Genomic DNA, 15939 nt, shown 5'->3' on the forward strand with positions numbered 1-15939 from the left:
ACAGTACTAGCATCAAGCACATCAATAAGTAGCATCAACAGGTTAGTGTTCACCACGAACGTGGTTTTGCAGGCAGTGCAATGTTTACAAATGCAGAGTTGGCAGATGCCCATTTGATGTATGGATTAGCACGGGGCAATAGCCGTGGCGTGATACGTTTGTATCGAGACAGATTTCCAGAACGAAGGTGTCCCGACAGGAAGACGTTCGAAGCAATTGATCGGCATCTTAGGGAGCACGGAACATTCCAACCTATGACTCGCGACTGGGGAAGACCTATAACGACGAGGACACCTGCAGTGGATCAGGCAATTCTTCGTCCAGTTGACGATAACCCTAATGTCAGCGTCAGAGAAGTTGCTGCTGTACAAGGTAACGTTAACCACGTCACTGTATGGAGAGTGCTACGGGAGAACCAGTTGTTTCCATGCCATGTACAGCGTGTGCAGGCGCTATCAGCAGCTGATTGGCCTCCACGAGTACACTTCTGCGAATGGTTCATCCAACAATGTGTCAATCCTCATTTCAGGGCAAATGTTCTCTTTACGGATAAGGCTTCATTCCAACATGATCAAACTGTAAATTTTCACAATCAACATGTAAGGACTGATGAGAATCCACACGCAATTGTGCAATCACGTCATCAACACAGATTTTCTGTGAACGATTGGACAAGCATTGTTGGTGATGTCTTGATTGGGCCCCATGTTCTTCCACCTACGCTCAATGGAGCACATTATCATGATTTCATACAGGATACTCTACCTGTGCTGCTAGAACATGTGCGTTTACAAGTACGACACAACATGTGGTTCATGCACGATGGAGCTCCTGTACATTTCAGTCGAAGTGTTCGTACGCTTCTCAACAACAGATTCGGTGACCGATGGATTGGTAGAGGCGGACCAATTCCATGGCCTCCACGCTCTCCTGACCTCAACCCTCTTGACTTTCATTTATAGGGGCATTTGAAAGCTCTTGTCTACACAACCCCGGTACCAAATGTAGAGACTCTTCGTGCTCATATTGTGGACGGCTGTGATACAATACGCCATTCTCCAGGGCTGCATCAGCGCATCAGGGATTCCATTCGATGGAGGGTGGATGCATGTATCCTCGCTAACGGAGGAAATTTTGAACATTTCCTGTAACAAAGTGTTTGAAGTCACGCTGGTACATTCTGTTGCTGTGTGTTTCCATTCAATGATTAATGTGATTTGAAGAGAAGTAATAAAATGAGCTCTAACATGGAAAGTAAGCATTTCCAGACACATGTCCACATAACATATTTTCTTTCTATGTGTGTGAGGAATGTTTCCTGAAAGTTTGGCCGTACCTTTTTGTAACACCCTATATTTCTAGTGTCATGATTTAAAGACCGCTCTTGAAATTTCGTCAGTAGACTTTCTTGGGATAGTTTCCATCTATTTTCAAGAGTTTGCCAGCTAAGTTCTTTCAACATCTCAGTGACACTTGAAATATGCCTTCCCGGCTACTACACAAGTTGAAAATATGGTCACTATTTTTTTTATAAACTTAAATTTGCCATATTTCGTGACAGTACCTTTTTCATTAGACGTTTGCAAGCAAATATAAGTCTTGGCTTCAGTTGTCTAAGTATGATTCCACAATGCATCGTTGTCGGCTGCAGAAAATGACGTGGTTCAGCGTGTTTCTCTCATTTTGGTGTTTCAAATACAGTTTCTTCAAATGTAGTTTCTTCTTTTTAGTTAATACAAAAATAATAGTAACATAATTCAAAATTATTTATGACGGCGACCTTCACATTATTCTTCCGTCAACACACACCAAGAGTTAGCTTCCGACTCGGACTGACTATAGTCAAAGACTACTCCAACGTCAAAGATATTTTACACAATCAGTTTCTTTGCTATTCTTCGATACATTTTCTAATAGTAATCAATATGCTTTTACTCTCAAAAACAGAAGTAAATTAACATATAATAAGACAAATTATAATAAATTCTGACAAAAATATAAGAAAACATTTTCAAATCAGTATCGACAAATACGGTAAAAAAAATAACATCTCCCAGATCCATTACACACTCTCTGAAAAATCAGTCCCATGCTGGTACAGCAACTGTCTGAAGTTTAATGTTGAAATTTTTTGCAAATTTGAGATGTGCAACAAGCAGTTAGCAACCACTATTAGGGCAGTGCATGCTAAATTAACTGACATGACTGTGTTAACAATTCAAACTGCAGTCTAAGCTAGCTATTAAATCACTGAAATATAGGATTATTGACACACAGATTCAATTAAATTCAGTGACGAAGAGATTGAATGCAGTATAAACTTCAGAACTATAAACCAGTACAAGACAAACTTTAAAATTTGTTGTATTGGACAGCATGCTCCTCTGTCTTTTATCACTAAACATTGACTATTGCCTCTTTTAAACAGAATAGTGTATGAACTGCTGCTGGATTTTGGCGGTGTCCCCACATTTTCTTCTTTCTACTTATCAGACAATGATACAATTGTGTCAGATAATCACAATCTCAGTACAAAGGCTGCCATGCCATGACTTCAATTCACTTTTCTTACAGCAGTAATCTCACTACTACTCGTGCACTTCTGGGTAGATGTTCCCACAGTGACCTTAGCTACACCTAAACATTGGTTAAGGAATATACTCAGTACCACATCACACTAAACTCAGTGTTCTAACTTACCTTTCAGTAGATATAATCATGTACTACTGTACTTACAATTATTGCATCCAATAAATTTCTGCCTCCCATAGGTAGACCAAGCAAATGTCGCTTTTTTGCTACAAAGTGTCAGCATTAAGTTTTTTCCTTTGGTATTTTGAATTATGTGTGCTATGGTTGTATTTCCAAACTACATTTTTTCTTTTGTAAATTGACATACCTTTTCCTTTTCAGCTTGAAATTTCTGCCGGACCTGCTCATGGGCAGTCTCCAGTCGGCAGCGTCTGCGCTCATATAACTGTGTCAAACGCATACGCTCTGCCACACCCCTGTCAACTGTTGCTGCATCAACCTCACGTTTCACACGTACCATTTCATCACGGTCACGGTGAACTTTAGCAAGAGCTTTCACCTCATCACGTCGTGCACTTTGTAAACGCCTCATAACTTCTGCTGTCTCACGATCTAGCAAGGCCCGTAACAGTTTCATTTGTGATGCCTGAGATGCTGCCATCAACTTCTCCACTGCTGAGAAAACCTGTGTGCAAAATGTCACTATTACATTGGTTCCATCGATTACAAATACACATTAAAATAATCTGAAATTGAAATTGACAGTGACTTTATGTTTTGTCCTCAAGTCAGTTAGAATCTGTGGTATTTGTCTGACTACAATTCTGTTGTGATGAATGAACTGTTTGCCGCAGTCCATAAAATGCAAGTCAAAATTTATTATCCTTATTTTCTGTCATGCCAAACTGTCATGCCAAACATATAACAAAATATTAATAATTCTCAATGCACTCACTATTGTCTGGTATTAAGAGATGTGTTAAATGCTTGGCAGAACATGAAGACAATATTAAATAGGAAACACTTCCTAATGTTCTGCAAAATTATGTTTATTTAGTCACAAACTGGTTTGAGATTACTTAGGCTATAGTCAAGTGGCAACCGAATGTTGTAAACACAGATAAAATGACACGAGACTTACACAGACATTATTTATACAGAAAATCAAAAGACACAACAGTGATGACACATAGAGTGTTTATGTGTATGTTTATGAAGGAAAGTTTTACATTTTTATGTCACTATTATGAAAAGGACTTGGAAGAGCAGTTGAATGGAATGGACAGTGTCTTGAAAGGAGGATATAAGATGAACATCAACAGAAGCAAAACAAGGATAATGGAATGTAGTCTAATTAAGTCGGGTGATGCTGAGGGAATTAGATTAGGAAATGAGGCACTTAAAGTAGTAAAGGAGTTTTGCTATTTGGGGAGCAAAATAACTGATGATGGTCGAAGTAGAGAGGATATCAAATGTAGGCTGGCAATGGCAAGGAAAGCGTCTCTGAAGAAGAGAAATTTGTTAACATCCAGTATTGATTTAAGTGTCAGGAAGTCATTTCTGAAAGTATTCGTATGGAGTGTAGCCATGTATGGAAGTGAAACATGGACGATAAATAGTTTGGACAAGAAGAGAATAGAAGCTTTCGAAATGTGGTGCTACAGAAGAATGCTGAAGATTAGATGGGTAGATCACATAACTAATGAGGAAGTATTGAATAGGATTGGGGAGAAGAGAAGTTTGTGGCACAACTTGACCAGAAGAAGGGATCGGTTGGTAGGACATGTTCTGAGGCATCAAGGGATCACCAATTTAGTATTGGAGGGCAGCGTGGAGGGTAAAAATCGTAGGGGGAGACCAAGAGATGAATACACTAAGCAGATTCAGAAGGATGTAGGTTGCAGTAGGTACTGGGAGATGAAAAAGCTTGCACAGGATAGAGTAGCATGGAGAGCTGCATCAAACCAGTCTCAGGACTGAAGACCACAACAACAACAACAACAGATTGCTACTCACCATACAGTGGAAATGTTGAGCCACAGACAGGCTTAACAAAAAGACTGCTAAACAAGTAAACTTTCAGCCAAGAGGTCCTCTTCTGAATCAAACAACATACCTGTGCATATTCATACAAATGCTACTCAGTCACACATGACCACTGTCTTTGGTTGCTGATGCCAGACTGCAAGCAATTGGAAATCATGGGAGAAGCAATCTGCAAGGTGAAGGTAAAGAGGAGGGGGTTGGGGTTGGGAGGGGGAGGGATAGCAGGGTAGGGGCGGGGGATGGTAAAGTGCTGCTTGTGGAAGCATATAGGAATAAGGTGGAGAGAGGGTAGGACAGTTAGGTGTAGTCAGAAGTTAAGACAGAGAGTGGGGGCAGAGTGGAGGAGGGGGTGGGAAGGGGGGGGGGTGGAGAAGGAAAGATGTAAAGGGATCGTGGGTGTGTTGGTGGAATAGAAAGCTATGTAGTGATGGAGTGAGAACAGGGAAGGGAATAGGTGAGTGATGGACAATGACTAATGAAGTCTGGGGCAAGGACGGTAACAGGAACATAGGATATATTTGCAGGGAGAGTTCCCACCTGCACAATTCAGAAAAGCTGGTGTTGGTAGGAAGAACCTAGATGGCACAAGCTGTGAAGTAGTCATTGAAACGAAGTACACTGTGTTGAGCAGCATGCTCAGCAACTGTGTGTTCCAGCTGTTTCTTGGTCACATTTTGTTGGTCACTATTCGTGTGGACAGACAGCTTGTTTGTGGTCAAGCCCATGTAGAATGCAACACAGTGGTTGCAGCTTAGCTTGTAGATCACATGACTGGTTTCACAGGTAGCCCTGCCTCTGATGGAATAGTTGATGTTTGTGGCCGGACTGGAATAGGTGGTGGTGGGAGGATGTACGAGACAGGTCTATTACAAGGATATTAGCCATGAGGCAAGGGGCTGGGAGCAGGGGTTGTGTAGGGATGGATGAGGATATTGTGGAGGTTCAATGGGTGGCGGAATACCACTGCAGGAAAGGAGGGGAAGGATGTGTGTAGGACATCCCCCAATTCAGAGTACAGTGTGAGGTAGTCGAAACCCTGGCAGAGAATGTGATTCAGTTGCTCCAGTCCTGAGTGGTATTGAGTCATGTGGAGAATGCTCCTCTTTGGTCAGATGGTGGGACTTTGGGAGGTGGTGAGTGGCCAGAGAGATAAAGCATGGGAGATCTGTTTTTTGTACAAGGTTGGGAGGGCAATTATGGTCTGTAAAGGCCTCAATGAGGGACTTGGTATATTTTGAGAGGCCAGCTTGTCATTACAGATGCAACAGCCATGGGTGTCTAGGATGAGTGGAAGGGACTTCTTGGTATGGAATGGGTGGTAACTGTCGAACTGGAGGTATTGTGGTGGTTGGAAGGTTTGATATGGACAGAGGTATTGCTGTAACCATCTTCTTGAGATGGAGGTAAACACTGAGGAAGATGGCTTTTTGGGTCGTGGAGGAGCAGGTGAAATGATTGGGGTGGAGGTGTTGAGGTTCTGGATGAATGTGGACAGGGTGTCGGCACTCTTGATCCAGATCACGAAGATGTCACCAATAAATCTCGATCAGGTGAGGGGGTTTGGGATTCTGGGCAGTTGAGAAGGATTCCTCTAGGTGGCCCATGAATTGGTTAGCATAGGATTGTGCCATGGAGGTGCCAGTTGCTGTATGCTAGATTTGTTTGTATTTGTAAGTGAGGATATAGTTGGTCATGGTGATCAGGAAGGACATTGTATGTTTGGAATCTGCCAGGTGTTGGGAAAGGTAGTGTTTAATAGCAGCAAGGCCAGGGGCAAGTTCATTGGCATCCTTCCTACCAACACCATCTTTTCTGACTACACCTAGCTGCCCTACCCTCTCACCATCATACCTGTGTATGCTCCCATAAGCAGCACTTTATTGTCCCCCACCCCCATAAGCAGCACTTTATTGTCTCCCACCCCTATCTTGCTATCCCTCCCTCTCCCTGCCCCAGCCTCCTCCTTCCCCCACCATCCAGATTGCTTCTCCCATTATTTGCAGATGCTTGCAGTCTGGCCACCAGAGACAGTGGTCATGTGTGTGTGAGTTGTGTTTGCATGAATGTGCATGTGAATGTTGTATGATTCAGAAGAAGCCCTTTTGGTTGAAAGTTTAATTGTTTAACAGTCTTTCTATTGTGCCTGTCTGCAACTCAGAATCTCCACTATATGGTGTGTAGCATCCTATCCTTTTCATAATATTATCATTATTCCATTCTGGATTGTACATTATTGCATTTTATGTTGTATAGAAATTGTTAATTTTACTGAAAAAGGTAAGATAAAGTTTTTTTTCTGGAGATACATTTAACAACATCAAAGTATAATTGAATTAGCAATTTTAATCTAGTATTTGGATAACAAAAATTTAATTTAAGAGAGGAGAAAAAGGAAATTGTGTTTGATCATATTATACTAAGCTGGCATTCTATGTCACATGTTTGTTTTTTGTTGGTATTTCTAGCAGGTTCATCTACTGGCTTTCCTTAAGAGAATGCAAAACTTCAAAGTCTCAAACAGTAGAAAGTCCTGAAATAAATAACAACAATAGAAAGGATAGATTTTTTACTCACCGCAAAGAGTAAGCACTGAGTTGCAGTTAGGAATTATGAAAATTATTTTTCTAGGATTCTTTTTCAGTCTGCTTGTCTGTGACTCAGTGTCTCCTCTGTGTGGTAAGCTTCACTATCTACATCATATGAGTGGTTTTTTTGTTACAAGGCGTTTGGTAAAGGTTGAATATTCTTTTCTTAATCTTCAGCTTATCCCACATTTAGATAACCTTATTCCCACAGTTCTGCCTGACTGACAGACACATACTTTTCTGCAATGTTTGCATGAGATTTTATACACATCACTCTGTCCCAATAGTTGTACTTTGTCTTTAATATTGAATAAAAATTTTTATATGCTGTTGGTTTTATAACATGCAAGTCTATAGTTGTGAGGCTTCGACCTTTTTTTTTTTGTAAAGTTATCTAACATTTTGCCAAGATATGGTATGAGGCACCAATTTTTTTAACTACTCATATCTGTTCTATTAACTGAATCTGCCTTTCAAACATAACTAAAAATTACACCACTTCTGTATGCTGGCCAACAGGAGCGATTCAGTAGTTACAAAAATTGGTTCATCATCCACACATTGGCAAAATTCAGATAAACTCACAAAAAAGTTAAAATCTTGCAACTACATATAATACTGTGAATTGTGAATCATGGTTTATTAGATAAGAAAGCTAAGGCCGCAGGAATATTTTGTGATCTTACAAAAGCATTCGACTCTGTAAACCATGCCCTGATGCTTTTCAAACTCAACAGGTATGGAATATGGGATATTGCTTTGAAATGGTTTGAATCATATCTCTTGGAGAGGAAACAAAGGGTAATAATCACATCAAATGGACCAGATCACTTCTCCAAGTGGAAAACTGTGTCACAAGTTTCTCCTCAAGGCTCAATCCTTGGACCCATTTTATTCCTGTTCTGTGTAAATGACTTGCCTCTCAATATAAATACTCATTTAACTTTGTTTACAGATGATACTTCTGCCCTAATTGAAAATGAAAATTCTGACAATATACCACAGAGTGTCATGAATACATTAAGTTACCTGGGAACATGGTTCAGTCAAAAAGGCTTAAGGCTAAACATTTCAAAAACCCACATGATGAGTTTTAAAACCAAACGTTCAAAAACTAAAGAAATCTTTGTCACTCTCAACAATAAAAAAATGGAAGAACTTGACTCAGTCAGGTTCCTGGGAATAAACTTAAACAGTTCTTGGAGTTGGAATTCTCATGTAGAATACCTAGCAAATAAATTAAAGAGCCTTCCATTTGCAGTGGAAATTTGAGCCTGTGCCACTGATCTGACTACCAGGAAAATAGCATATTATAGCTACTTTGAATTGGGTATTCAATATGGCATAATTTTTTGGGGAAACTCAGGAAATGAATTTTAAAGTTGCAAAAAAGAATCATTTGCAACATGTGCTCTGTACAGCCGAGGGCATCATGTTGACCATTATTTAAAGACCTAAAAATATTAACTGTCCCCTCTTTATACATCTTTTTGGTGTCATATAACACAAGACATAAAGAGAACTTTATGTTCACCTCTCATTGCTTAAAACTGCATGCTCAGACTCCTCAGTATATAGCCATGAAAATTTACAACACAATAAAAGGGTGTGACATAATGAATATGAAGATAAATATTTTAAAAAGCAACTTACATGATTTTCTAATTGAATGATTCTATTACTCTGTGGAAGATTTCATGAAGGATGAAATGATACTTTGAGGTGGAATCCTAAAATGGAGTAAAAATGAATGATAGCTATAGCAGATGTAAATACTCTAAGTTTGACAAATTTCAAGTAAGTAAACTCTCCACAAAGTATTATTGTAAGTGTGACAAAATTTTAAATAAGCAAATTGTAACCTTGACATGTCTCCTGTACTTCAGACATATGTTCTGAAATTCTGTACGTTATGAGATGAATAAAACACATTTCACATTTCTCATATTCTATATAATCTAAATCACTTGTTTCAGATAAAGGAGACACATCCATATTGTGGTAAAATTTCACCATAAACATAGAACAGCTGATGTTAACAAACAACATTACAATAAAACAATTTTGTTACAGTATTCAAACAAACAATAAAAAATCTAACACTTAATTAGCACTTGCTCAAATTATCATTTCATCCTTTATGATTTCTTCTACTAAGTACTAGTTCCCACAAAATCTGCTGTTGCCTTGCTTTTAGAATCTTTGGCTTCATATTAAATATGTTTTTGCCTGTTAACTTGATATATATATATATATATATATTGTCATCCCCACATACTGTGGAGTCCACGGGTAAAATTTCTATTGGTGCATGGGTAGCATATTTTTTTTTATTCCTCATGTTATATGTGTGGCTCAAATGATTCTCCTCAAATAATTTTTAACTGCTGTGTAGGATATAATTTCATAAATGCATGTGGAGGGAACAGTTAGGATTTGTATTTCCAGAATAATGGGTGACAAGATTCTGTTTGCTATTCATACACATATCTGATAACTTTCTTCTGTAGTTTCAGTATTCGAGACACACTATTTGAACTTCTCCAGGAAATTATACCATATCTAACGACAGACTCAAAGTAACCAAGATGTGCTATTTTTCTTGTACTCAAGTCAGTAGAATTGCTAGTTATTGCATTGAAAATGCAAAACTGCTTACTTTTTTGACATTCATTTAGTTGTGCCTCTCTGCGACTAAGCATATTCCCTACATGATGCATAGCAACTATCCTTTTCATAATATTGTTACATTCCAACCCAGATTTTCCATGAAAAATGCTTAGTTTATCTGATAGGAATCAAAATATGCATTCCAGCTTAAGTTCTTGTCCACATTTAGGACTAGGAATTTGATCATGTCATCTTCTTCCAATGTTATGTTGTATTTTAATTTCCAAATATTTTGAATATTTGGTTCTGAAATGAACCATATGGGTTTTTGCACAGTTCAATTTCAACCCATTTAACTGGAATCAGTTTTCTAGAGTATCCAGTGTGCTTATGATGGAGCTCATAATTTATTCAGCATCATAACCTTCAATTAAAACAGAAGCATTATCTGCAAATAGAACTGGTGGGGTATTTACATTTATGGGCAAGTCATTTATGTAGCATAAGAACAGGATTGGCCCCAAAAAGGAGCCTTGAGGTACACCTTATGATACTGTACTCTAGCACCAACAGCATACCAAAAATTTTATTAATAGACAAACTGCAACTCTTTCTCACAGGGTGTGTATAAAATCACATGCAAGTACAGAGGAAAAATATATGCTGGTCAGTCAGGCAGGGCTGTGACAATTAGGTTAGCCGCACAGGATTAGCCGAGCGGTCTAAGGCGCTGCAATCATGGACTGTGTGGCTGGTACCGACGGACGTTCAAGTCCTCCCTCGGGCATGGGTGTGTGTGTGTTTGTCCTTAGGATAATTTAGGTTAAGTACTGTGTAAGCTTAGGGACTGATGACCTTAGCAGTTAAGTCCCATAAGATTTCACACACATTTGAACAATAAGGTTATCTGAACATGAGAGGAGGTGTAGATTAAGAATGAAAGATTCAACCTTTGCCAAACTCCTTTTAGTAGAAAACTACTCATATGATGAAGACTGTTAAATTTTAGATTCGCTTAAGGAAGGAGAAAGACAATCCAACTGGAAATCAATAAATGTAAGACACAGAATGTCAACTTAGTAAATGATCAGTCTCAAGTCTCCTTTTTTCTCCATCAGTTAAATTATATTTTAGTTGTACAAATGTTAAATTAAAATTATAAATTATATTCAGTTTTCATCTCTTGTGGTTAAATGTAATAATTTCTGCATGTTAAGAATATGTAAAAATTCCCTATCTAAACACTCTACATGTCATCATTTTTCTATCTTCTGAATCAATAATGTCTATGTAAGTCGCATGTCTTTTTTTATGTTTATGGCATTCAGTTTTCACCTGAATACGGTCTAAGAAGATGAAAGCTGGTTTGTGACCAAATAAATATAATTTCACAGAACCTTTGGAAGGTTTTTCTATTCAATACTATTATGTGATTGTTTGTAAACTCACGTGGTTATGACAAATAGCGTGATTTAGCAGCAATACAATTTTTCCTGCATTTACGCAAATAAAGTTAGCACATGTGCCTTCTATATAGGATGAAAATGGTTTGGAATGAAAATTTTGTAATAGATTTCTTTTCTGATAAGACACGCAAAGAAACTTGTTCCTTCAAAGTAAACTTTCTACATATTATACATCATGAAAGCTACAGGTTTGCTACTATATTCTGGCATACATTTTTTAACTGATAAACTATTCAATTAATATTCATCCAAGTAGTGCAAACCTCAACAACAGATGTAAGTGAGACCAATTTCATAGTAAAACAAACAGTATTTACCATCAGTGTAAGATACAGTAAGGGAGAGTGCAGTGAGGAACTATTTAATTTTGGGGCTGCCTTGATTAGAGTGCCAGTCTACATGGTCTTTTTCCCTTTTTATTCAGATTACCTAATCAGCAGATCCTTACAAACTCAGCAACATTGTTCTAAAACCCTACTTCCTCCTAACCATCCAATGGCTCATAATTCAGCGACAACCACTATTGTAAAACTTGTTACACACTTTCACACCAGCATCTAGTCCATACCAATCATGCATCTACATCTCTGCAATTCACACTTAAGTGCTTGGCAGGGGGTTCATTGACCCACTTTCAGATATTTCTCTACCATTACACTCCTGAAAAGTACACATGAAATATGACCTCCTAAATCTTTTTGTGTGAACTCCGATATCTCTTATTTTTTGATGATTGCCATTTCTCCCTAAATAGGGGAGCCAACAAAATATTTTCAAATTCAGAAAACAATGTTGTTGAGTGAAACTTTGTGAAAAGTCTCACCACAACATAAAACACTTTTATTCTAATAATTGCCACCCCAACTCATGTACCATATCTATGATACTCTCTCCCCTATTTTGTGACAGTACAAACTGAGCTGCCCTTCCTAGAGTTTTTTTGGTGCCTCCATCAATCTTGTCTGGTAAGGACCCCACGGCATGTAGTGATACTCCAGAAGGGTAAGGACAAGTGTTGTGTAGGCAGTTGTTGCATCTCCTAAGATGCCTGCCAGTGAAACACAGTCTATGGTTTGCTATGGTGGCATCACACATAGACCATGTAATTAGCATAATCCGATGGTGTCCATCACCCAACAGCTTACTGCACAGACATTTTACAGAGGCTGTGATTGGAAGGTTGACTCTTACGTCTGCTCATGATTATGGTCATCATGGAGACTGGCACAGAGAGCTGTCACTAGCAACTATAACGACAAAATTTTGTAGTGGGAGATTTGTGGCTTTTGTTTAACTATCATGATCGGATGAAAAATTGTTGCTGGTCTGTGACTGGCTGATCACTAGCGCAACAGAGCAGAAGCTCTGGCAGAGCGGTGATGAAGAAAACACAAGGATAACTGCCCTGATCATCACAGGAGTCGAACATTACTTATTCTTCTGTACTTTGTTGGAGAATAGGCAAATAGTGTTTCATGGTCGAGTTTGGAGCCCTCTACCTCGGATGCCATCAACTACATTGCAGTGCATCTGGCCGTGAGTCGCAACAGTCATCTACATGCCAAACTCTGCTGTTTGTGGTAATACACTGCTCCAGCTAACAGGGAATCCATCAATAGATTTGACGCCCCAACATGGTAGCCTTGTCTTCACAGTGGATGCACTTAGCACCACTTTCCTTTCAGTAGCAATAGGGTGTGGCAATGTGTCTGATCACCGACATGTTACCTGCGATTACAATTAATTTGCATCTCATTGCGGCCCCAGTCACATATAAGTGCCTCACAGCAATTTGGTCAGACAGGTCTCCAGTCGGATTTTGCAAGTGCCTTCGTCTATTTCTGTCCATAAATTTGTCAATAACTCATGGCGCTTATGATTCTCATACAGATCATACTTGAATTTCATGCTTGTCTTTGAGTCAACAAATCTCACTGTAGTACTCTAGGTCAGAATTTTCTGTGTTCAACTACACAGTTTCCCTGCTTTCCTACCCATCATTATTTTGGAGGGGAAATAATAATCAGTCTCTTAATTAAATTTATGAGAAGTTTAGCTGGCTCAAGATAGGTTGAACTGAGGCTACATTCTTTCAGCATCTTTCCTCACATATAAGTGATGGGCACCCTCATGAGTGAGATATGCATCAGAGCTTCACTCTGGTCCTAATTTGCATGTTAGTTAGGGACACCCCACGCAAACACAGGCTAACTTCAAAACATATCCATAAAGTGTCGTCTGCGTAAGAAAGTCTATAGCATTACCACTGCCCAGAGAACAAGGCCAGCCAGAAATTCTGCACACGTGCAGAGCTGCTGTATATGTGCAGCTTTCTAGTCACATCGTGCAAACTTACCAAGCATGTAAACAGAGAAATGGAACCGTCACCGCTTATTTAGTATATGTCACAGATAATGCTGCGTTGCTTTACCCACTAGCTGGGATACATTATACATGGGGTACTTTCATGCTCTTTTCACAGTATCCAACACAATCGGGGGAACTTACATAGCTATTCCATCACCCTATCAATAAAAATCATGGTTCTAAAATAAAACATAAAAAATGGTGCATAAATATGCCAGATTGGTTTTAGTCTCATGTTAGGTAGCTAAATACCCTTCATGGCAAGGGTATCAAACATGTCTCACACATATTAAACGATAATTTTTAAGCATGTAAGTATACTTTGAAGAACCAGTTTAATACATAATTTTTCATATAACAATGTCCACCTAGGAAACATGGAGCGGGATGAGGCACAGTTAGTCAGTAACAATTTTAAATTAGGAAAAGAAAGAAATCTGAAATGTTTGTCATTGGTAATGAGAAACAATAAAGTTAATGTCAGGCACAAAAGCAAGGCACATTGATACACGCAAGCAGTTGCGAAGATTTTCGTCACTAACAGACAATCAAAACCTTGCTTTACTTATTTCCATTATGGAGAAAGGTTTTTTACACATATAAGTAGATCCGAGCATGGACATAACTCTCACAGCTTCATGATGCAAGTGTGGATATTCTTCCTGCGGAAAGTTTTCATAGAATGCTTTTGTACTTTGTACTGCAAAGAACTTGTCCTTAAGCCATGTATTGCACTGCAGGTCAATCAGTTCCATCTGAAGATGATTCAGAGCATCTTCAACTGATGCTGAAAATGGCTGTGCAAAGCAACAAATAATAGGAGGCACACTTGTAACATCTACCAATTGTACTTGAAATTCCTCATTAATTTTTACAATTATTGATACATATTCTTGAATTCTAGCACTTCCATAGACCAAACCAAGGGTAGGGAAATGTGCAGTGTTTTCAGACAATAGTTGGCTCCCTCAAAGAGCAAGGGAGCACTGCTATCACTGCTCATTTGGTACATGTGTCTAATCACAGAGGTCACTGTTCCACTTTGTCCACTGGCTGAGATGAGTGCACCTGTGCCGCACTTCCACACTTTTGTATAGTGTGCAGCATTTGGCCAGCCCTGCTGTAGAATAACGTTGTTGAGGGCTGAATGACCTGCTCCAATGCTTCTTCCATGTAGCTGGTGAATAGTTACTGTGCCCTCTAAAATCCTGATCTTATCTGAGGACTAGAACAAAGTTGAGATGGTTTTCAGTCAATCACATTAAGGATGGGAAAGATCCACTGTGCTTTGTTGTTGTTGTTGTTGTTGTGGTCTTCAGTCCAGAGACTGGTTTGATGCAGCTCTCCATGCTACTCTATCCTGTGCAAGCTTCTTCATCTCCCAGTACCTACCACAATCTACATCCTTCTGAATCTGCTTAGTGAATTCATCTCTTGGTCTCCCTCTATGATTTTTACCCTCCATGCTGCTCTCCAATGCTAAATTGGTGATCCCTTGATGCCTCAGAATATGCCCTACCAATCGATCTCTTCTTCTAGTCAAGTTGTGCCACAAATTTCTCTTCTCTCCAATTCTATTCAATACCTCCTCATTAGTTATGTGATCTACCCATCTAATCTTCAGCATTCTTCTGTAGCACCACATTTCGAATGCTTCTCTTCTCCTCTTGTCTAAACTATTTATCGTCCATGTTACACTTCCATACATGGTAACACTCCATACAAATACTTTCAGAAATGACTTCCTGACACTTAAATCTATACTCGATGTCAACAAATTTCTCTTCTTCAGAAATTCTTTCTTTGCCATTGCCAGTCTACATTTTATATCCTCTATACTTTGACCATCATCAGTTATTTTGCTCCCCAAATAGGAAGACTCATTTACTACTTTAAGTGTCTCATTTCCTAATCTAATTCCCCCAGCATCACCCGATTTAATTCGACTACATTCCATTAATCTAATTTTGCTTTTGTTGTTGTTCATCTTATATCCTCCTTTCAAGACACTGTCCATTCCATTCAGCTGCTCTTCCAAGTCCTTTGCTGTCTCTGACAGAATTACAATGTCATCGGCGAACCTCAAAGTTTTTATTTCTTCTCCGTGGATTTTAATTCCTACTCCGAATTTTTCTTTTGTTTCCTTTACTGCTCAATTTACAGATTGAATGACACCGTAAACAGGCTACAACCCTGTCTCACTCCCTTCCCAACCACTGCTTCCCTTTCATGCCCCTCGACTATTATAACTGCCATCTGGTTTCTGTACAAATTGTAAATAGCCTTTCGCTCCCTGTATTTTACCCCTGCCACCTTCAGAATTTGAAAGAGAG

General features: G+C 39.0%; 1 protein-coding gene across 1 annotated transcript in view; it reads right to left on the reverse strand.

Annotated features, from left to right (window-relative positions):
* The window catches only part of LOC124619922 (1-phosphatidylinositol 4,5-bisphosphate phosphodiesterase classes I and II), a 403835-nt gene that overhangs the window by 14947 nt on the left and 372949 nt on the right, over window positions 1-15939 (reverse strand). The window contains exon 19 of the mRNA XM_047146565.1: window positions 2900-3217. Coding sequence (XP_047002521.1) covers window positions 2900-3217 — 318 coding nt within the window. The remainder of the gene's footprint in view (window positions 1-2899; window positions 3218-15939) is intronic.

Source organism: Schistocerca americana, chromosome 6, assembly GCF_021461395.2.
Source record: "Schistocerca americana isolate TAMUIC-IGC-003095 chromosome 6, iqSchAmer2.1, whole genome shotgun sequence".
NCBI classification, from domain to species: Eukaryota; Metazoa; Arthropoda; class Insecta; order Orthoptera; family Acrididae; genus Schistocerca; species Schistocerca americana.